At 44.7% G+C, this 24,314-nt stretch overlaps 1 protein-coding gene across 1 annotated transcript in view; it reads right to left on the reverse strand.

The window, feature by feature from the left end:
* Positions 1 to 24,314, reverse strand: part of ALK (ALK receptor tyrosine kinase) — a 738,718-nt gene that overhangs the window by 500,111 nt on the left and 214,293 nt on the right. Inside the window, exon 2 of the mRNA XM_032172602.2 lies at positions 21,532 to 21,648. Coding sequence (XP_032028493.1) covers positions 21,532 to 21,648 — 117 coding nt within the window. The remainder of the gene's footprint in view (positions 1 to 21,531; positions 21,649 to 24,314) is intronic.

Raw genomic sequence — 24,314 nt, forward strand, 5'->3', positions numbered from 1 at the left:
AATGATAGACTGGATAAAGAAAATGTGGCACATGTACACCACAGAATATTAAGCAGCCATAAAAAAGGATGAGTTCATGTCCTTTGCAGGGACATGGATGAAGCTGGAAACCATCATTCTCAGCAAACTAACACGGGAACAGAAAACCAAATATGGCATGTTCTCACTCATAAGTGGGAGTTGAACAATGAGAACACATGGACACAGGGAGAGAAACATTACACACCAGGGCCTGTAGGGGGGTGGGGGGCTAGGGGAGGGATAGCATTAGGAGAAATACCTAATGTAGATGAAGGCTTGATGGGTGCAGCAAACCACCATGGCACGTGTATACCTATTTAACAAACCTGCATGTTCTGCACATGTATCCCAGAACTTAAAGGATTAAAAAAAAAAAAAAAAAAGAATTCCAGATGGCCTAGGAACTTCAGGATGCTTTGCAGAGGAAGATAAGGCCTGCACAAAACCAGAGCAAACCAGAACCAGTGGCCCCTGTTACCTATAGATCATTAGCATATCATTATAATGTGAAAGTCCCCACCCATAGAAGAGAATCACTGCCACTTTCTGCACACGTGTCGTATGAAGAGCATGTTCCTGATCTGCACCCGTGTGTCTGAAGTTCTTCCCCACACCAGCTTACATAGCCCCTGACCCACATCTAACCCTGTAACATTCCCCAGCTTCCAACTGCTCTGGGAGAAGCTGTCTTTAGAGGAAGTGCTCTCTCCTTCTCCATGCCTAGCCAGAAATAAAACCTGCTTGCCCTTTTCTCTAAAATAAATAAATAAATAACCACAGGTGATGGGTTGATAGGTGCAGCAAACCACCATGGCACACATATACCTATGTAACAAATCTACATGTTCTGCACTTATATCCCAGAACTTACAGTAAAATAAAAAATAAAAATAATAAATAATAAAAAAATGTACTGCCTATAAAAAATGGACCTGGTCCATGTTTGATGTTCTGAAAAATGCTAGCCAGGCCCTGTCCTTTCTGATTGATAACAGAAATCACAGCTGCTTTGCCAGCCCAATAATCTACCCTTTGATCTCCTCCCCAGAGAAGAGGGCCAAGGCTATGACAGTGAATCAGGGTTTATTTTCTCTTGGGGAGTGATTGGGGAGGGTCATTGGGTAAGGAGAGAGAGAAAAGAGAGGCAGGAAGGACCCATGCCCTGGGATGTTTTGTACTTTTTTGAGCTTCCCTGGGCAGACTCTTTCTGTCCAATGATTCCACGTTTGCCCCACTTTTAGGGTACATGGACCACTTAGCTTTTCTTCCCCTTCCTTGCTCATTGTCTACTCCCCAAAGTGGCTGAAGAACTTTGCACATGGTGGGCTCTCAAAGCTGGCTTATGGATTAACGTTAGATGCCAAGACACAAAACGTTCAACCACCTCTTACTTCATCCCGTCCCCGAAGCCATGGGAATAAGAAAAAATGGGATAATGTGATAGATATTGGACAGACAACATGAGGAATTCAGTTTGAGCCCAGGCTTGACTAGTTACCTCTCATGTGTGAACTTTGGTTTTCTCATCGGCAAAACAAAGGGCTTACAGACTAGATGATTCCAGGAACAAGCACCGGGTGAAACCTGGGCTGCAGCTCCATCTCTGCCACTGATTTGCTGGTGACCTTGAATAAGTCACTTAATCTCTCTGAGCCTCAAGTTCCTCAAATATAAAATCTACAACAGATATTTTCTAAAGTTCCCTCTTGATTTGGCTTTTTAAAGATTCCAAAGTCCTTGGCCTCAGAAGAGTTGTAATAGCTAATTTGATAATTCAATCTTTGTGGCAGTGCTAATGGGTGCTATGTCCCAATTAGCATTTGTGCATTTAAACAGCTGCTTCTGAGGCTACTACTATCCCAATCTCCAAGACAAGTCTGGTGTTGGAAATTTCAGAATACAGTGGGGGCAGATTCTAAGGCAGGCAGCCAGTCACTGGATTGTCTTCCAATGGGTGTCTACATCCATAGACAACTGGCCCTGCTGCAGAGTGGGAGCAAAATATTCCTGTTAACACTAACCAAACTATTTAAATGTAGGAGAAAAGAAAAAAAATCCTTCAATTACACTTCCATTGAGCGTCTTTCTGCTCCTCAGCTGCTTTCCAGGAGCTGCCATCCTTCTGGCCCTAAGGTTAATACTCCTTGCCCTTTCACGATTCAGACCACTTGCCTTCATAGTGGCAAGCTGAAATGGGTAGCTCTCACTTTGTTTGAGTTGATAAGCCACTTGCTCTACAGTTGGTGTCCAGGAACCAGAGGCTGCCTTAATCTTCAAGATGTACTTGAAGACACCTGGTTTTCCGAGCAGACTACAAAGAGAAAACTGGTCCAAGATTTTGTACTTTGCAAGGAGAGGCGTAGCCATGAAACGTAACTCCTTTAGGGAGGTTCAAAAAGACACATCCACGTTGGTGGATGTTCACGTCGGAGAGAAAGCCACCAGCCACTCCCATCCCACATTGACAATTATCAATGCCTTTCCCAAAGCTTCGACTTCTGCGGCCATCCTCTATCTTGATTTTTCTCCTCCAATGAAAGATGACCTGTTTCTATTCAAGACAGAGGTGAGGCATGCCAACTGTCTGAGTTGTGTCCTGCCTGGCAAATATGCCCTACATGTGTATTCAACAAACAGACAGTGGAATATACAATCCCAGCACCGAGCATATTAATTCTGGGATCTTTGAACTCTGGAGAGTTTAAGTGTGATAATTGGCTGTGTTTGGGCCAGATCCTGCCTAGTAAAACAGGCTATGCAAACGTACCGATTATCAAATGAGTTCCTTCTGTAATTCTTAGTCCGCAGCAACCTCCTTTTAGCTGTTAAAGCTGTACTTTCTAGCTTTAAATAGGAATGGAGTTAATATTACTACTCATTTGGTTGAAACTGAATTAGGCTTTTCTACATTCTGATTTAATTTCTTACAAAACATGGAGACACAGGTTTTTCTCTCTCAAACTGGCCTCAGTGCCTCTTGGGCAATAATACCTTGGGACTTGTCTTGTCTAAAACACCAGGTTAAGTCTTATTTTCCTTGGGCCTTTTCCAAGGTTCTATACCTAGTGTGTTTCTTGAATCTCTCTCCTTCACCCTCTTCCAACTCAGTGCCTATGAGATAGAGACTGTAGAATCTATTTTACAGGAGGGATTTGGAGGGGTCTAGGGCTTCAGTATAGTGCTCAGCCTTAAGCAATCCAACCGCAGAGGCAGGTCCACACCCACCCAGGGGCAGAGGTGGGAAACTACATTCCCTCAGCCCCTCCTGGAGGTATTCCAGGCACTGTACTAGGTGTTTTCCTTCCATCACTGTACCTCATCTGCAGAACAACACTGAGAAGTGGATGGTTTCTTCTTCTCTCTATAGGTGAGGAAGCTGAGGCTTAAAAAGTTTTCTTGCCCCCAAATGAAAGGACTATCCCAAGGCAGACCCAGAGAGTGACCTAGAACTGGATAATGCAGAATATCCAGCGTTGTTCATCTCTCTCCTGCAGCTTCAGAATCTCAATTTAGGGCTGAAGATTAAATTACACAATAGATGAGAAACCTATGAAGTGTTTTATCTTGGTTATTCTTAGACCCAAAGCCTGTAAACTTTTCATATCTGAAAAGGCTTCTCCATGATAGGGGACAGATCTATATTTTCTCAATGTCAGGCCCATTTTGCAGAATGACTATGACCTTCAGGAGGATCCAGAGATCCTGACCTTTTTTGTTTTGACCCAAGAGAATCTGACCATTGAAAAAGAGCGTTGAGAAAAAGACACACTTTCCAGGACCTGCCGATCACATATGTGAAATCATTGTCACCTACTTTTTTGTCATTTCCATCATGGAAGAAAGGTAAGGTAATGGAACCTTCTGGAAAAGATCTGCCAGCTGAGAGGAGCGTCAAGTGCTATGAAGGGAAAGGGCTGTAGCAGAGCAGTGAGGATTGTTCTGGGCTTGGTCCTGCACAGAGCAGCTGAGACCCTAGCAGGTCCATTTCTGTCTCTAGGCCTGTTTCTTTGCATTTGGAAGATGAAAGAAATGGAGCATGTACCCTCCATGGTGCCCTTCATCTCTGAAGGTCAGTGATTCTATAGGCTTACCCTGGGCCGACACAACCAAACCTACAGACCACTCAGCCTGCCTCTGCTCAGGAGCTGCTGCCCCTAAACAAGGACTTGTTGTCATTCCAAGAGGCAGATTTCCTATGGAAGGAGGTTGAATGTACATCACACTCAATGGGGGACTTGGTTTGCCTCCAGATTCTCAAAGAATTAAAAACAAAAGCTTGGCTGGGTGCAGTGGCTCACGCCCGTAATCCCAGCACTTTGGGAGGCCCAGGCTGGCGGATCACCTGAGGTCGGGATTTGGAGATCAGCCTGACCAAAATGGAGAAACCCTGTCTCTACTAAAAATACAAAATTAGCCAGGTGTGGTGGCGCATGCCTGTAATCACAGCTACTTGGGAGGCTGAGGCAGGAGAATGGCTTGAACCCAGGAGGCGGAGGTTGCGGTGAGCCGAGACCCCACCATTGCACTCCAGCCTGGGCAACAAGAGCAAAACTCCATCTCAAAAAAACAAAAAGGAAAGCTTATGTGAGTTTTGCACATAATGGTTGCAGGATGAACGAGTGAGTGTGTGTGTGTGTGTGTTCATGCATTTTTATCATTTGATACTCACTTCCTGAAATCTCCCAGTACGTGAATCACATTTTTAAAGACTGAATTCATTAACAGTTAGTTTCTAGACATTGTTTTAGTATGAAGCACAGCCATTCAGAAAAATGTTGTGGTAAGTATCAGAAAACCACGGTGGTGAGCTTGCCCAGAGACATACCCAGTCTCCCTTATCAAAACCCCCTGGCTGTAGAAGAGTTGTCAATGACCACCCACCTTGAACACTCTGAACCCGAGGGTGGAAATATAGCCTCTAGGAATGTGTGAGACTCCCAAAGCAGTCAAGCCCAAGGCCTGTGCCTAGGAAGCCCAGCATTGGTTACTCAGGCAGAGATGGAGGCCTTCCAACCGGGGCCATGTGCCAGGCCAAGACAAGGAGATTGCATGTAGGTTCTAGCTATTCTCTGTAACACTACAAAAGGGGAGTAGGGAGCTGGGTGCATTTTGGACACTTGGGTCTCCTCTTGAGTGGGCTCAGAATATTCAACAATCCTCCTTTGTATCCAGACTGACCTCAGATTTCCCCAGAATCCCTTGGATCAAGGCCCTTTATGCCGCCTTAACCCTAAGCCTGTTAACCCAGAGACTAGTTTCCTAAATCCTACTGGTTTTCTAAATCACCTTGGGTCAGTTTCAAGGTAGAGGACCAGCAGCTCCCCTTAGTTTCAAAGACATCCCCTCCAACATTGCCCAGTTTCCAGGTGAATGTACAGTGGCAGGGCCTTAAAGGGCAGCCCCCCGGGGCAGGTCCACATCAGCCCCTTGGATGAGGCCTCGCAGCCTCAGGCCACCGTGAGCTTTGGAAACAAGTACTGCAGAATGAAAAAGAAGAGTCATAAAAAAAGAGAAGAATGCCATGCCCATCAATTCCATAACACTTCATCCTTCTTGATTTTGTCTCTTATTATGAAGTAAAGCTGGAGGTCTGACTTACTTTCTTGTTCCTGGCAATGCACGCTGTAGTGTGTATAGAAAAGCCCTGAACCCCATGGAGAGGACTTCTGTGAAGGCGTGTGGGAAGTGTATTCATAAGTAATAACACTCGCCACGGGCTCACTGGGGCTGGTCACCAAGCCAGGCACCTTACATGATCATCTTATTTAATCCCTATGAATTAGGCAGGATTCTTATCTCCATTCAACAGATGAAGGCATTGGAGCTCAGAGAAGTGAAGTCACATCTGATGTTACTCAGATAGGAAGGGACTATGTGGTCTTTTACTGATGTGCTTCCTTCCTGTGAGTCCTGAGGCCCTGATTTCAGTAGGTCACAAATGGGATCGCCAATAGAAAAGGCAGCAGACATAGCTCCCCTCATGTAGAGCCACAGACATGGACATGTCTGTGGCTGCAGTGAGGCAGGAAACATTGTACGAGTTCCACAAGTGAGGCAGAGCTGACAGCCACTGACTCTGCAAGTATTACCTAAAGGCAATGCCAACCTTACTGTGGTGCAACAAAATACTAAAGAAATGGTCATGGTCATGTGCCATCAACTCCTTCAAAATGACAATTGAAATACTGCTTCTCAGGATGGACAGGAGGCTGTGCTGAAAAAAACGATAGTATGCAAATTCTGAATCAGCCAATGTGCTGATTTAGAATCCCAACATTCTTCTGAATGGCCGCACTTCATACTAGAACAATGTACAAGCTCTGCAAGTGAGGCAGGAAAGGACCTGGGCCCAGAGAGGGACAGGCAGGGCAAAGCTGGGGGCAGGACAGGAGCCAGAGTGTCTTTGCTATCTTGAAGGCTCTGATATGACCTATAAAGTTGGGCCTGGAATGCCCTAGGCGAGGACTGAGTCGGAGGACACATCACCAAGATCTTAGTCTGAATCTCAGTGTGTATATGGCTCAGGAAGCCAAAGCCACAAGTGTAATAAAGCCCAGGGCTTAAAGTTCCCTTCTAGGTTTCTTGATTGTATTAGTCTGTTCTCATGCTGCTGATAAAGACATACCAAGACTGGGTAATTTATAAAGAAAAAGAGGCTTAACGGACTCACAGTTCCACATGGCTGGGGAAGCCTCACAATCATGGCAGAAAGCGAAAAAGGAGAAATGCACATCTTACATGGCAGCAGGCAAGAGTGTGTGTGCAGGTGAACTGTCCTTTATAAAACCATCAGATCTCATGAGACTTACTATCATGAGAACAGCACAGGAAAAAGCTGCCCCCATGATTCAATTACGTCCCACCGGGTCCGTCCCATGACATGTAGGGATTATGAGAGCTACAATTCAAGATGTGATTTGTGGGAGAACACAGCCAAGTCATATCAGTGATGTCTTCCAGAATATGTGCTGTATTTCTTGGGTCTGATTGGGATCCCAGTTTAGAAAACTGAGGGTGGGTGGGCAAAGTTTCTGTGGCCATCAGGATGTATCTCTTTTCAGAAGGGGCCTGTAAGAGTTCATTTAACTGAATACTTGGTCAATGGGATCTGCATCTGAAAACAGAATTATCAGGCTTGCCACTCACTTAAAATATGTGTTGGGGTTATTTTCCTGCTAAAAATGCTTTCCTGTCTCCAGTTATCTTGACTTGATGTCTAACTACTGGGATACAGAGCCTGACACTGGGCCTGACTGTCCTCACTTGTTGAATGGTGATGTCTGTGATACCAATCAGTTGTACAATCTTTTCGCATATGTCTATGGCCATATGTCTTATTCATCAAGTGACCTTAATATCATCATGATTGATTCACAGGAATAGAGCACAAGACTTGAGATTTGACTCTAATTCTGCCATTTGTCAGCTCTGTGATATGGGACACTGCTTTGTGCTAAGCCTCAGTCAGGTCATCTCAGTGAGAAGCCTCACTTCCCAGAACTGCTGAAAGGGCTTAAGATGATGAGGCATGTGCTTAGGATGGAGAAATTCCCAAAGTACATTGGCTGATTCTGAATTTGCATAACCATGCCTTTTATGAACACAGCTTCCTGTTCATCCTGAGAAATAGTATTCCAATTGTCAATCTGAAGGAGGTGATGGCACATGACCATGACAATTTCTTTAGGATTTTGTTATACCAAAGTAAGGTTGGCATTGCCTTTTGGTGATATTTGCAGTCAGAGGCTGTTAGAACTTTAAGCAACATTTGAGGTCAACCATTTCTTCATTGGAGAAGTGAAAAAAAACAAGACCCAGGCAAGGGAAAATATTGACTTAGGGCCATGCCACTGATAAATGAGTCCTTCACACACAGTGTGGAGGGCATTTTTCCTGGCTGCAGAAGTCTTTCTGAATGTCACCTCTTCAGGGAGCACCAGACGGGAGCTGGTCAGAGGTACTGAACTACCAGCTGTCATGCATCCTCAGGCTTCACTTACTGGCCCCTCCAGCTGCAACTGGTTTTCTTCATGGCATAGGAAAATGCCAATGTATTCCTGACAAGGCTGGTTAAGTGTCTTCAATAAAGAACCATATGAAACATCATGCATACATGGCAATTCTCTCACAGCTGGCCCTTAGAGAGATCTACACGTAAAGCTACATTTCATTAAATGGAAACCCAGAAATTAGCATTCTTAAAACACTGTCAATCCTTAAAGATTGTACCCAGCTCAAGGGAACTCTCTCAGTGGCCACTAATCCTGAGGCACAGGGAGGATCCTCTTTGCTCAAGGGGTTCATCAGAATGTTCCAACTGTAGGCTTTCAGAATCATGAGGGACCTTGGAGACCTCTGAGAGGAAGGAAAAGTCTGGAGAATGATGGGGATCACCAAAGAATGCACAGTGGCTGGTTGCAAGGCTGGTACTAAAATTCTGTTTCTAGTCCTGTGATTGTTACTGTTATAATTATTCAAAGCTGTGCATGACAAATAAAACAATATCTTAAACAAGTAGAAAAATTCTGAAAAATTCTATTTTTTTCTGGAATAAATTGGCAAAAACATATATGGCTAGGTTTCAAATATCTCCCAATGATCAGATGGCTCAACTCACCTCCAATAAAGCTTTTTGGGTTGTCTCCTCCTGCATGTATTCTTCTGCCAACAAACTGCTTTTTGATGGTTGCTGGAAGCTCCCCGCTGGTGAGCAGGTCTGTTCTCAGGCCAGGAGCCACAGTGAGAACAGAGTGAGGGAAAGCATGGGGCCAGAAGCAAAGGGGAAAGTTCACTAGAGAATTCTTAGGAAGCCTCCCAGCTCCAGGCCTATCAGCCTTGTGCTTGGGGCAATTCATTTAACCACTTGAGTCTTGGTTTTCTCATGGATAAACCAGGGAGAATTATCACACTAATGATTTTGATAAAAATAATATAAATACCTGTAATCCCAGCACTTTGGGAGGCCAAGGCGGATGGATCACTTGAGGTCAGGAGTTCGAGACCAGCCTACCCAACATAGTGAAACCCCGTCTCCACTAAAAACATAGAAATTAGCCAAGCATGGTGGCTGGTGCCTGTAATCCCAGCTACTTGGGAGGCTGAGGCAGGAGAATCGCTTGAACTCGGGAGGCAGAGGTTGCAGTGAGCCAAGATTGTGCCACTACACTCCAGCCTGGGTGACAGAGTGAGACTCCATCTCAAGAAAAAGAAAAAAAAGAAAAAAAAAAATATATATATATATATATATCTGCTGTGATGATTGCATAAGGTAATGAATGTCGCCATGCTTTTGAAACCCTGAGATACCATATATTAATAGATGGATGTTCTTACCACCTTGGCCCTGTGATGCAGACACAGCACTGTGTCTTCCTGTGCCTCAGATTTATCACCAGGAACCTGGGGATGAGCTGACCTGACTTGACCTTGGAGGACCCAGGGAGAAGCAGGCTAGAACAGACATCCTTCTATCTTTGCCCTATTTTATATCAACCTCTTAGGGGGCTGGGAGAGGCACCAGGGTGTCTGGGGAGGCACTGCAGGGAGTAACTATAAGCACAGATCCTGCATGAGGTCAGGCTCCCAAGTTGGAAATTTGGCTGTGCCATTACTAGCTCCACATGTCAGAGAAAATTAATCCCTTTGTGCCTCAATTTTTTCAACTGTAAAATAAGAATTAAAGCAGGGACCACCTCCTGGAATTGCAAGGAGGGTGAAATGCAATAGTGTATGTTGAGCGCCCTGCATGGTGACTTGCACACAGTTTGGCCTTATTTAATGATGGGCGTCATTGCCGTTACTCTTTAAGTGTCTCCAGGAGTCAGCAATGGCAGAGAGGACATAAGAAGGAGTATATCCAGCACAGCAAGAAGAAAACTTTGTTTCAAGCCCTGTTTCAGCTGGAAACGTAAAAGGAAAAGGGGTGGAGAAACGTGTGCTCCTCTCTCAATCTTTCCTTTGTGACAGCTGATTGAGCTTGCCTTTGAAAGACCTCCAGCGAGATGATCTGGGTTCTAGCTCTGGCTCTGTGATATAACTTCACACAAGCCACTTAACCTTTCCAGACCTCAGTGTCCTCATCTCTAAAATGGAGTGGGGGAATAAAATGATTCTCAGGTCTCTTCCATCTCTACCATGCTAAGAATAATTGCCCCTTTGGGCAGGTGGCCAAAATAAACCCTCTAACTTCACTCTAGCCAGCTGGTCAGGAGGAACCCGGGGGCCTGACTTCCAGCCCAGGCTCAGATGATTAGGGACTGTGGCTCCCCCTTTCTGGATTATCTCCTTAAGGGGTACTTGGCTCACCAGTCACCTTTGTTATTAATCCACCAGCTGCCATCAACATCTTGTCACTTGCTTCATAACACTAAGTATCCAACCTGGCCCCTACCCCCTTTGCCCACAACCACTGTTCATTTGTCATAGAGCCCCAGAACTTGAAATCATTCACTTCCTTCCCACCAGCCTGCTCCCTGGAATGCATCTGGGAACCAATCACCCAATTCAAGACATCTGTTTAGCTCACTTATAATCAAGCTGACGAGAAGAAGGGCCAAGTCTCCTTCCATCAATCAATTACACGAACACAGCCTCAGAGGGCAGTGTGTGTGCACACGTGCACACGTGCACACTGCAGTGGGAGATACACGCGGAAAGCTGAATTCTTATTTCTCTTATCTGTGACCATTACTATGTTACAGATAGAAAAACAGGACTCTGCTCTTAATCACAGAACAGAAAATTGAAAATAATTAATTCTGAGGTTAACTAGCTCAGCCTCTTCATTTTATAGATGGGAAAATTAAGGCTCAGAAGAGTGAAGGGACTTGGCCAAGGTGGCATGGCCTAGGGCTTGGAGCAGTAAGAGAGTTGAGACCAGAACCCAGATTGGACTTCCAGTTTAATTCTCTGCTTGCAATTTCCAGGAAACACTCATGCAGAATATGTCTGTCTGTGTGTGTGTGTGTGTGTGTGTGTGTGTGTGTGTGTGTGTGTGTTGGGTAAGGAAGTCTCTAACAGAATGAAGCAGGCTCCAGAGGGCATGGTGAAATCCTTAGCAGTTTGTATCACTGCTCAATATGACATCTGTCTAAATGGATTTATTCCTGAAACCAGAAGGTTGGAGATGAACTCTGAGCAATGTGGCATCCATGACAGCAAGAGAAGCCTCGTGGTTAAGGGAGACCTCAGAATATGCACATGGACCTCCCCACTTACTCTTCTGTCTCTAAAGAGACAGGACCTGCTGGGTGTTAATGTAAACATGGGGTTCCATTCCTGTTTTAAAACACAGGACGTTACCAGGCTGCCCAAACACAGACCTTCTACCCTTCAGGGACTCCCAGTCCAAATGGGGGATGAACTCGCCCATACCTAACTCTAAGAGGCCTCAGGGAAAACAGAACAAGGGAGGCTCTTTGCCTGGGAGGACCAAAGGTCCACAGAAAAAGCAGCTGCTGGGCTGCATCTTGAAGGATGAAACAATTTGAACAGATAGTAAGGGTTTGGCTAGGAAGTTTGCTAAGAACAGAGGAGGACATAAGGTTATTCTAGGCAGGTGAAGAACTGATATTGCTTAATTCAGTATAGTTGTATAAATTTTGAAGCTGAACTGTATGAATTAAATCCCAGCTCAAATACTAGTGTGATTAAAGGCAAAATGCTTTCAAGTTCCAGAGGGCAAAACTAGGGACTTAAAAGAATTTTTAAGCAAGAGCCTTAGAGCAGATGGAGCCATGCCACCAAAACCCATCTTTTGCTGTGCCCTGGGCACATTCAGATCTGTCGTCATGTCCTCACAATAATGCTGTCAGTTGGTAATCCTGATCACTTCCACTTTAAAGATGACATAGAGAACCAAAAGGAGTAGGTAGTGGCTGAAGGTAATACAACTCACAAGAATCGGAGCTGGGAATTCATTCCACGTCTCAGATCCCCGAGATGAGTTTTCCCCGCAGTGGTTCTATGTGTTGCTTTCAGGCAGAGGCTGGAAGACCTTTTGTTGGGATGTTACAGAGGAGATTGTTTGACTGATTGATTTAATTTTTGAGATAGAGTTTCGCTCTGTCACCCAGGCTGGAGTGCAATGGTGCAGTCTCAGCTCATGGCAACCTCCACCTCCTGGGTTCAAGCAATTATCCTGCCTCAGCCTCCCAAGTAGCTGGGATTACAGGCGGCTGCCACCACGCCCGGCTAATTTTTTGTAGTTTTAATAGAGATGGGGTTTCACCATCTTTGCCAGGCTGGTCTGGAACTCCTGATCTCAGATGATCCACCCGCCTTGGCCTCCCAAAGTGCTGGGATTACAGGCATGAATCACCATGACTGGTCCAGAGAAGATTTAAATAGGCAATGCAGAGGTGAGTTAAAGCCCTAGGATTACCAGACCTAGTTCTCCAGTCCAGCGAACACCCTCACCAGAATCCTGTTTTTAAAGTGCTCTCCAAGTGACTATGAGGCAACTAGACTGAGTGTGGCCATGTGTTCATCCACACCAGGAAGGCACTGACCCCACACTGAGGCAATCCGTGGGGCATCAAAACTCTGCTGGGCTGGAAACCCAAGGTATTCAAGGGATGAGTTGCTGAGGTAAAGCAACAGATGGGACTGAAATGTGAGAAAATACTTTGTGAGCCCCCTTGTTGAGAAGAAAATGAACCCTTGCCTCTACGGTAGAGAGGTTAGGTGTGGGCTCTGCCAAGCAGATGGCCTGAGTTTGAATCTCTGCTTTGCTGCTAGTCCTGGGGAGATCACTAACCTCTCTAGGCCTGTTTCCTCATCCTACAGATGTGGCTATTTGATCAGACCACAGAAGGCCCTGACAGCTCACAATTTCTATGAACTTCTCGTAGACCAAATTATTCTAGTCATCTACCCAAATGGGCTGGTTCCAGTCCTGTGAATTAGAGGTCTCTTCTGACACAAAGTTTTGCACCTGAGGTTGCTCTCGACAAAACATTTTAAGAGGATTTTCTCTCATTTTTCTCACTCTTGATCAGTCCTTTTCCTGAACATGTTTTGGACACATGTCTTTCTAGGTTGGTTAGAAGTGCTCTGTATACGGTATCTCAGATGTCCCAAAGCTGTCAAAAGAGACATTCCTCAGCTCACTCATGTCTGCTGAATGTTTTTTTTAGGTTAAGAAAAGAAAAAAAAACAAGCCTGCTCAAAGTAGTTAAAATCACAGCTTTGAATCCTCAACCAAAGTAAGTCCAGCTCAGGAACTGTTCTCCCCTTAGACACATTTCTTTCCTGAAACTGATTAACATGACTAGAAATGAGAGGGCTGGTGGGAATGTCCCTGCCCTTTAATAAAACAGAGAACTTTGGGGGCTGGAAAGCTGTAGGTTGGGAATTGGGAGACCTCAGTTTGCTCCTCATTTGTCCCTGAACTGCTGAGCAGACATTGCAATTACCTCTAGTGAGTACACAATGAGTACAAAACATGAGAGAAGTACTAGGCGTGCAAAAGGAAACAAGATGTGAATTCCTTGACGTTTAAATGCTTAAAGTCTAGGAAGAGTGATAATGCAGGACCACAAATAACTAAGACACAAGGAAAAGTGTGACACAGAGGCACCAAGTAGTGGGGAGACACAAAAATTTTCTCCATGAGAATATGGGGATAAAGTGAGGTCCACAACCTCACTTCTAATTTGGGGCTATAGTGCGGTTCTAATTTGGGGTTATAGTGCGGTCACCAGCTGCTGGTTGTGAATACTTGCTATATGGTATCCAAAAGGAAGCTCTATTAAATCCAAGAGCCATGTCATGTCTGCTAAAACCGAGCAAACCTTCCTATTAGGTACCGATGGTTCATTAGACCCAGAGAGAGATTCTGTCTCCACAGAACTGATTGGAATGTTGGGGGTACCACACATACATACAACATTCCTTCATCTAAAAATTCCTCACTTCCTTGGCTTTGGTGTTGATATGATTTGGCTGTGTCCCCACCCAAATCTCATCTTGAACTGTAGCTCTCATAATTCCCACGTGCCACGGGAGGGACCCTGTGCTAGGTAATTGAATCATGGGGGCAGGTCTTCCCCATGTTGTTCTCATGATCGTGAATAGTCTCATGAGATCTGATAGTTTTATAATGTGGAGTTCCCCTGCACATGCTCTCTTTGCCTGCCACCATGTAAGATGTGGCAAGAGGTAAGCACATCTTACTTACCACAAAATGCTCCTCCTTGTCTTCTGCCATGATTGTGAGGTCTCCCCAGCCCCGTGGAACTGTGAGTCAATTAAACCTCTTTCCTTTATAAATTACCCAGTCTCGGGTTTGTCTTTATTAGCAGCATGAGCACAGACTAACAGAGGTGACTATACCATCTCCTGGTTCTCCTCCTGTCTCCCATTTCTTCATCTCTCTCTGTGTTTCATGCTCCTCTTCCTCTGCTTACCTCTCAAATGAAACATCCTGGATCTCCTCTGGGTCTTCAACCTCCAATCACCAGCTTCAACCTCAGTCTGTGTGCGTGTGTGTGTGTGTGTGTGTGTGATGGAGTCTCGTTCTGTCACCCAGGCTGGAATGCAGAGTCACACTCTCGCCTCACTGCAACCTCTGCCTCCTGGGTTCAAGCGATTCTCCTACCTCAGCCTTCCAAGTAGCTGAGGCTAGAGACACATGTGCACCCAGCTAATTTTTGTATTTGTAGTAGAGACAGGGTTTCACCATGTTAGCCAGGCTGGTCTCGAACTCCTGACCTCAGGTGATCCACCTGCATGGCCTTCCAAATTGCTGGGATCACAGGCGTGAGCAACAGTGCCTGGCCTCAACCTCAGTTTTGCTGTTAATAACTCTCCATCCACTTCTCTCCTCAAAAGCAAGGCCTGGGTTTACAGCTCTCTACTGGCCATCTTCACCTGGCTGTCTTGAAGGCATTTCAAATGTAACTTGATTATGGTGGATCTCACCACATTTCCTCCTCCCTCTAGATGTCTTGGTCAACATCTTTCCTTGCCAAACGTTTCTCTTTTCTGTTCCAGTCAATGACATCTTCAATTACTCAAGTAATCTCAATTACTCAAGGTGGATCCTCCTGAATAGGAAACCAAGTGGTGCTCACCTTACATCCAGAATCTCTTCCAGATTCTCCTCTTTCCCTTTCTTTTCCATCCTATGCCTCTTGTGTAGGACCATGCCCAACTCCTGAGCATTCCCAGAGTAACTGTCTCTCCAGCCTCACCCCAGGTCCTCTACAACCTTTGCCACAGAGCTTGACCTGTTCCCAAACACCTTTGCACATGCATCCCTTTTGTCCAGAACACTCTTCTCACCACTCTCTGTGTTCCCTAGAGTCCAAGGTCCAGTTCAGCTGTCACAGTCTCCAAAACATCTCTCTTCTTGAGTCCTCTACAGACCTGTTCCTCCGTCCTCTGTGTTCCTGGGCCTCTGTTTCTGCATTTGTCAAAGAGCAGGCATGCTTACCTCTTCCCCCAGAGCTCCTTGAGGGAAGCAAATGTGTCCTATTTGTCTTTATCACTGACATGCCTAGAGCACAACCAAGCATACACTCAGCACTCCACGACTGTTGACATCCCTTCTCCCATTCTGTGTTGGTGGAGACATGCTAAGGGGGAAATGATGCAGGCAGGGTGGGGGGTGAGGGAGGGCCTCTGCAGGGGGAAGTCAAGACTGAAGCAAGCACTAGGAAGCCACCTGCCCAAGGGTGAGAGCTGAACCCATGTGAACAGGAAAAAGAATAAATGAAAAGGCAGTCAGAGAGCCAAGGAAGACCCCTACTTTTGTGTCTTTCTCTCTCTTTCCCTGTGTGTCTCTCTCTGTTTCTGTCCCCTCATCATGTTTCCCTTTTCGTGAAAAGTGTTTTGAATGGATCTTTTCTGACTTGTTTTTCTCACCTTTGTGTCACATGGTCGTTCATTCTCTTATATTTTATTCTGACGTTTTTTCTTTCTGCATTTCCTTACTCAGCTTGCCACCAACATAGAGATAATTGTTCATATTTGTGAATGGCTCTATGTGTCTTTGTTTTAAAGGGATATGACCAAGAGGAGCATTTTAAACATGTCTCTCCTTGACATACCTAAGCCAACTCCTTTATATTGAATTTCCATGGATTGAGTACATTGGCTCCCAGCAGGTCAGGGCCCTCAAGGTGATAGCCTGGTCCCTGATCCTTGGTCTTGTGTGACTGCCAGCATCACTGTCCCCTTTGGGACTCAGCCTTTGTGGTGAATGCATGCAGAGCTCTTTTGCTTACCAAGCTTGTAGATGAAAATACAGAGGCATGAGCTAGGAAAGAGCTTGACCCCCTAGCTCAGTGGAGCAAGGCTAGGAAAAGAACACAAAAAGACCTGGCCTGGAAGGGGCAGAGGAGTTGGTAAGGAAGCTTTCAACCCTGACAACAGTCCACAAGGGAGCTGCTTTTCACTGACACCAGTGCTCCTGAGGACCAGAATGGCTGATCACGGCCAGCCACATTAAATACGTAATTTCAGAAATGCGATCAAACTGTCTTCCTGCCAGAGCTATGAAGCAAATCCCATACAGAGCCGGAGGTCCTTTGTGTTTTCCATTTTTGATTCTGTGTTAGGCTGATTTTTTTTTTTGAGAGAGAGATATTTAATTTACATAGTCTTTTCAATCAAAGAAATTGATACATTAACAGGATGGGTGGTGATGGTGGCAGTGGCAGGGAAAGTAATTAAAGAGTCTAATTTTTCTTTCTAAAAGCACCAGCCCCTGAACTGGATAGGTCTCCTTGGACTGGAAAGCAGACAAAGTTTGAATAGAACTTTTATTCAAATCTAACAATTATTTTGTTGTGCTTAGATGTTGGGATGTTGGGAAGAGTATTTTTTTTTCCAGGAGCCAATGTTCTGGACATTAGGGGGCTGGATCAGTTTCTTAGGGCAGTCATAACAACGTACCATCAACTGAGTGGCTTAAAATAACAGAAATTTATTTTCTCACAGTTTTGGAGGCCAAAAATTCATAGTTAACATGTAGGCAGGGCCATGCTCTCTCTGAAGCACTAAAGAAGGATTTATTCCAGGCCTTCCTCTTAGCTCCCAATGCCGCCCGCAATCCTTGGTGTTCCTTGGCTTGTAGACACATCACTCTAATTTCTGACTCCATAGTTACATGGTGTGCACCCTATATGTGCCTGTGTTTTATCTTCTTATAAGGACACCAATCATGTTGGATTAAGGCCTATCCTTAAGGTCTTAATGGTCTCATTTTTATTTGATTGCAAAGACTCTATTTCCAAATAAGGTCACATTCACAGGTACTAGGGAACTAGAACTTTAACAAAATTTTGTGGAGAGATGCAAGTCAATCCCCAGGGACCATAGTCTGGGATGGGGAGGGAGGGCAGAGAAGACAAGACTACCTACAGTGCCAAGGGGATTCCACTCATGGTTAGAGAGGGTTCAATTACTTGGCCTGCCTGGGATAGTCTCCATTTGGTGATATCAAGTCTTGGTCCTATGGCTACCCAAGGTCTTAGACATCAGATTGATCATTTAGCTAAACACCAGGTCATCCAGGAAGTGGGCATGCTCTCCAGGCAAGGAAAGTTCATCTTTGAAATAACTTTGTGATATGATAGAAAGAGCACTCAGAGAGTCAGAAAGTCCAGGTTCATTCTTTTCTAATGGCTCACCTAACCCTGTAAATTGAAAGCACATTAATAACTTTGACCCTCGATTTGTATTTCCATAAAAATAAAATATAAAATAATTTTCATCTACTGCAATTTTATAATACAACTTAAATGAGAAAAGTGGGTGAAAGAGTTTTGCAATGTATCATGTTTTGTTTTTTTAAATAAATGAAAAGTCCTTTTCTCCTGCTCATATGGGTAGAACTTTTTGTTGTTCTGTTTAAAAAGTTGATGTCCTAAACTCAGAGTGGGCAAATATGATTTAAAGCTGGAAAGGATACCATCTGTCTCTGTGGCTCTAAAACTGAAGGTGATCAAAACTGCCTTTCAAAACCCCCAGTGGCCTCAATCTTTTAGCATCTGGTGCTACCTGATGGAACAGATTTTTATCTGGGTAGGTAGTTAGAGCCTAATCCTTTAGCCAAGCCTATAAATAAGTCTAAAGGCATTAGAGCTGATGATAAAAAGAAAAATAAAGTCTTTCTTTAGACGTCCTCCCTCTCAAAGCCTTAGGGGAGGAATGTGCAGCCCTTTGCTCGCTGATGATGAAATTAGTGGGCACTCGTCATTCAACACAAAGGCGAGAAAGGACTGGAATCTGATGTCAAAAGCCACGGAAGAGAATATATTTTACACAGCATATCAAGCCCCAACACAAATCAGAAGAAATATGGGGAGCCTTCAAAAAGGTAGGTCAAACTTTTTCGTCAAGCAGATAATTACATACTAGGGGTGAGTAAATCTTATTAGCCTCTTTCCACCTCGTCTCTTCTCATAAAACACTGGAAAGAAGAAAGCCATTCCAATTCAGAACTGGACAGCTCACCCAAGAGAGGCCTAGCCTAGTGGTCATCAGGACACCTGCGGTCAGGTTGCTCATGCTCACTCTCATTCCCCCACCCTGACATCCCCCCACCAGAATGCAGGTGAAGACAGCCAGCCAAGCATGAAGTTCCATGATGGACTTGGAGAGACTTGGTGAATTCTCACTGTCTGAAGAACGATCCCTTCAGGCAGCAATTTTCCAGTCAAATTTATCTGCCCAAGTTTGAGGCCTTAAAATTAATGAAGTTGTTAACATTTCTTAAAATGTCTTTCACGGCAGTTGAAAGGTATGGATTTATCACCCAACTCGGCTGGCCTCTGATTCAGACATGTGGGCTGAGCTCTGACCAACATCCTTAAGGGGACCAGACTCTTGGCCTTAGCTCTGCCTTTAGCTTGTTCTGCAGTGGGTCTTGGGGCAAGTCCTTGTCTGTGCTCTGAGGTCAGCCCACCGGGGACACTATGGCAATGGGCTTAGCTGCCTATAGAATGATTTCTCTGGCCTATGAGCACTGAAAGGGAAGGGCCAACCCTTACCTGTCTTTATGTTTGCATCACTTCCCACATCAGGCACAGGGCCAAGCACACAGAGATGGTGATGGTGGTGGTAATGTCTTTATAAGTCTCAGCTGAATTAAATACGGCAGAAAGATGTAAAGCCTCTGGAATGCCCACCATGATCAGTTAAGGAACCACCAATGAAGAATCAGCTCCTCCTTCCCCATAAATCAATAGCAACAATGGTGATGACTTGGGTACTCTTACCCAGAACTTGGGCACTCTTACCCAGAACTTGGGCAGTAACTGCCAATGGTTTGGGTCCTCTCCTCTGCCAAGAAGGGAAATCATGAGGATTCCAAGCCATAAGGAGAGTTTGAAAGAGATCTTGAAAAACCTCCAGATCAATTCCTTTACCCTAAGGTGGCATGCCATTTCACCCTCATTTTACAGATAAGGAGGATGAAGCTCAGGGAGCAACAAATGGGTTTATCAGGGCCAAGCTGTGGGTAGGAGGCAGCTTAATAAGCTTTCACGATTTTCTCCTTTTGACCTGCAACCTCTTACAAGATGCTCTGCAGGGAACAAATATGTTACCCTCTGCAGCATGGAGGGGGTAGATTTGCCCCTTTGGGCATTCTGCATTTTATAAAAATTGTCCTTCTGTAGAGATACTGAATGACTTTGGGAGCAAAATCAAAAATGTTACCTGAAGACCAGTTGTATCGCAAATCTGGTTACAAAGCATTAACAATGCAAAGATCCAGATATCAATTATTTATAGGTACTTGCCCTTATCATAAGGTGACACTCAGTGTCTGGCTTAAATAAAATCAGGAAGTAATTCTTATCTGGAATCTCCTGACAACCACTGATCTTTCTCTCCTGCGAGGGCTGCTTAAGAGTCGCAGGAAACATTCCAGCACAGAAGATAATTCTAAACTGCCCTAGGGTTTTTGATGGATTTTTTTTTAAGTTCAAAATATGGTACAGAAAGGTACAATTAATATGAACCAAGAGCGTTATAGATGAGAGACAGCAGGCTTTGGACTGGAAGCTTTTCTACAGTGAGTGGAACATCTCTGTTAGGTGCATTTTAAATAGTTTAGGCCCAAGGGTATAGACTGCATAGAGGAATAGGTAAATATGCCCAGAAGGGACTCTAGAACTCAGTGCCACACCAGGTTTATAAATACTTAATTGAATCAGGCCTGATGAATGAGTTTCATCTCTGGAGGCCTTTTGCATTCATTTATCATAAATATGAGGCTGGTGCAAAAGTAATTGTGGTTATTGCTATTGAAAGTAGCCATTGAAAAACTAGTAAGTCTCTATGCATAACTTCCACGCAACAGAATAAAGTGGAAAGCAAAGCTTAGTGCCTGTCCTTATGGGGTTCACCCTAGAGGAGTTCAAGAGAATTAAAATGTTCATTTGGAAATGCTTCTTCTCTCCTCTAAATCTTCTCACTGCAGAGACCCAGCTACTATCAACTGTTAGAATGAGCACAGAGAAGGAGGAATCTTATACCATGTAAAGGCAGCCTCCCGAGGGCTCCTAGGACAGGACCTACCAGGCTGGGTAGGTGGCACCTGGGAGAAAAAATGAAAGTAGGGGAAGAACTCTGGCTTGGTAGCTGGAGAAACCACTCTGTGTGATCTTATTAAACTTATTTTCCACATCTGTAAAAATGTAATTGGACCTGGTCTTTTCATGTCGGATGCTGTTGCAGAATCAAATGAACCAAAATAATATCAAAGAACATGTTTGGGAAACTTTAAGGAGCTTCTTAACTGTAAGGGGCCCTGGAAGACCTGTGACGCTCACAATAATAATCCCATCTTAAGAGATTGTGATTGTTGGCCGGGCACGGTGGCTCACTCCTGTAATCCCAGCACTTTAGAAGGCTGAGGCAGGCGGATCATGAGGTCAGGAGATCAAGACCATCCTGGCTAACACAGTCAAACCCCGTGTCTACTAAAAATACCAAAAAAAAAAAAAATTAGCCGAGCATGGTGGTGGGAGCCTGTAGTCCCAGCTATACGGGAGGCCGAGGCAGGACAATAGTGTGAACCCGGGAGGTGGAGCTTGCAGTGAGCCGAGATCGTGCCACTGCACTCCAGCCTGGGCGACAGAGCAAGACTCCGTCTTAAAAAAAAAAAGAGAGAGAGAGAGAGATTGTGATTGTTAGAAACACTGTGGGTTAGAACAAGAAAGCAAGCCACAGTCAAGATGCAAATGAGCATCTCCCCTAATGATTGATAAGGGGATGGCTGGAATACTATACACCATAAAGGCTAAGTGGTAGGGATATGGCAGCCACAAAGCCCTTGGCTCCCATCAGGATACAGAATGCAGCTGGAATGGCCTGGCTGGAATGGTCCACGGGGTTGAGCGTCACTGGGAGACAGAGGGTTCAGAAAGACTTCTTTTGCATATAGGGAGCTGAGGGAATCCCCTGGAGCACTATGAATCCCAAACTGAAACTCACAAAGTCCTTATTACGAGATGGTGACGGTGCATCTCAAGTAACTATTAAACATGTACTTACCATATCGGCTGCGATGAGACAGGAAAGGAAAGGAGTCTTTCATTATCCAGGTGAGATTCCATGTAAAATAATCAGGAGGAGAAGGCATGTTTGTTGGTGATTCCAAGAAGCTATGACCTGGACATAAAAACAAAGAAAACACTAATCCATGTGCTTGGGGTGTGTCTTTTAGCTGTCACTCAATATCAGTCAAAAATGAAGTTTATAAGGGGCTTTCATGACATCCATCAGAAAGATGAGGGGGAAAAAATTGAGCCACCAGTAGACCGAGTTGACCTCAGGACCCCGATGTACATTTTCTACCAAGGGCAGACAGATCTAAGGGGTCTGAATGTTCTTACCAAGGCCATGCTGAGGATATCTGGGAGACGAACTAGAAGCCAGGGCACTTAACGGCTTGGTCTAAGAGTTCTACCCAAAGTCTATTCTGCCTATAATAATTTGTGCAGCTTTACAGAGAACTCCAATTCATCTCATCCAGATAATGCCTCCATCCCTACTTTATGTTCAGACTTGTAACTTCATCTAATATTGTTTGCTTGAGTTATTGCCTTATCAATGAGAGGGCTGAAATTGCACTCTGAAGTTACGAGTTCTTAACAATTATGTTATTTTCAGGGTTGTGGGGGAAGCTAGGGGACTGGAGTTTTCTCAAAGCCAAGAGGCCAGAAAGCCAAAAGGATTAATGTTTCTGATTTGCATGACAGAAAGAAGGCTTGAAAGAAAAGCAGCAGAGAAGCATTATTCCTGTCCTTAGCAGCACCTCAAGTGGATTTTGTGTGGTGAAAAGTCATTACAATATATCTACAAATCAAGTGATCACACACTGCCTGCTCTAACACAGTGCTTTCCAGAAAATCCCAAGCTCAGTCACTATTTGCTAATGTTTTATGGCAGACAAAAAGCCTTTTTTGTTAAAGAAGGAAGGATTTGGGAATTAGCTCTCTTTCATAGATAGATGTGTCACAAGACTGAGTGCAAGGGAGGAGGGAAGGAAGGAAACTAGCATTTCTTCTGTAGTTTCTCTGGTACAGGCGCCATGCTGGAATCTTTACCTACATAATGTCACATGATATTCACCGTGGCTCTCTGAGGTAGAAATGATCACTCCATTTTACAGCATCAACTGAGACCCAGAGAGGCAAGTGATGGAAGCAGGAACTGAGCCCAGGTTTGCCTCATATCAACAGGCCATGTTCTACGGTGAATGGGCAGATCTGCTACTCTGGTGGTAACTGTTAACCCACTTGGAGGGACTTTGTGAAGAGGAAAAGGAGGAGAAGAAGAGAAAGAAGAAAAGGCAGGCAGTAGCAGTAGCACAGGCATTTTCCCAGTCTGCCTGCTCTGCAGTTTCTTCCGCATTACCCCCTGCACCAGCTCTTGCAGGTTCTGGTCTCCTACCTCTAACTCCCTTTTAGGATCAACCCTACTTTACACACTTGAAGGAAATCTCTGGCCTGATTACACATGGCAGTCTCTTGTTTCCAGACCCCTCCACTATTTTACCTGCAGGTGCTGCCCTTAGGCAATGCTTATTAAAGGCCCTTGTGCCCTGCAACTGGGACAGGATGGGCATTCCACGGTCTACTTCCTGAAAAAACATTTTAATCTCTGCTTTCCATAGCTCTGAGTTGGAAGTGCTGGCTCCTGGGTATCTAGGAAAGAATTTTTACTTTTCTCTTATATTTGGTCTACAGAGATTAGAATGGAATCGATTGGTGCCAGGTACATCTTTCTGCAGCATTTCTGCAAAACAGCTCGGAGGAAATGCACTGAAAGGGGTGAGAGTCTGTGCTCGTGAGTTGCAGAGGGAAGCCATCTCATTTCACCTGCACATCAACTCTGTTTCATAGATAGGCAATGGGGCTCAGAGAAGCGAATGCAAAGCCACGTAGGGTTACTTTGGGTGGAGTTAAGTTTATTAGCCTTTTAAAAAATTAGTATGTATTGAGCACATATGGACCGGGTATGATGCTAAGTGCTTTAAATGTGTGATTTTGTTTACTTCTTACAGTAACCTTGTGAGTAAGTTTATTTGTCCTCATTTTGAGGAATGCTGAGGAAATTGAGGCATAAAGAGGTTAGTTACCTTGACTACAGCCACACAGCCAGCAGGAGACAGGAAATCAGGGTCAAAAGACTAGATCAACTGACACTGAAGTCCAAGCTCCTTTCACCAGTCTGCACAGGCCACAGACTGGTGCAGGGTGGTCCTCGGCTCTCCACAGGGCCTGGCAGGGCCCCCACGGCACAATGGCTGAGGTTGGACGCCACCACTGAGCATGCTTCAGAACAGGGCAAGTGGGAAGGGTCTGGGAAGACTCGAACAATCAATCCCCTGCAATGACTCCCATGTGAATAAAAATTCACTTAGACTCTAGGTCTGAGTCATTGGCTAATCTCAAATTTTATGTAGCTTTGAAGTGACAGGAAGACTAAGCCTAGGTTATACTTTCCTGTTTCTAAGTGATGTCATTTTTCTGAACCATTCAGTTTGGGAATGATATTAACTTCTTCCTGGATGTGAAGAACCAAGCAGATGGGGCTAGACTTCAGGAAGCACTTATGAATCTGTGAATGGGTACAGAATGGCAGATAACTTTGATATGAATGAGGGCCAGATAATATATTCAGGGGCTAAAGAAAAAGAAAGCTTTCAAAAGGAAGGGCTCTGAGGGCTGGGTCATGACCCAGCAAGGTAGTATGGACATCACTGTGGGCCATCCCTTCAGAAGCATGAGCTTAAAGCCTTTTATATCACAAAACACCAATAACTTGCCAGG

This window comes from Hylobates moloch, unplaced genomic scaffold (genome assembly GCF_009828535.3).
Source record: "Hylobates moloch isolate HMO894 unplaced genomic scaffold, HMol_V3 SCAFFOLD_13, whole genome shotgun sequence".
In the NCBI taxonomy this organism is placed as follows: Eukaryota; Metazoa; Chordata; class Mammalia; order Primates; family Hylobatidae; genus Hylobates; species Hylobates moloch.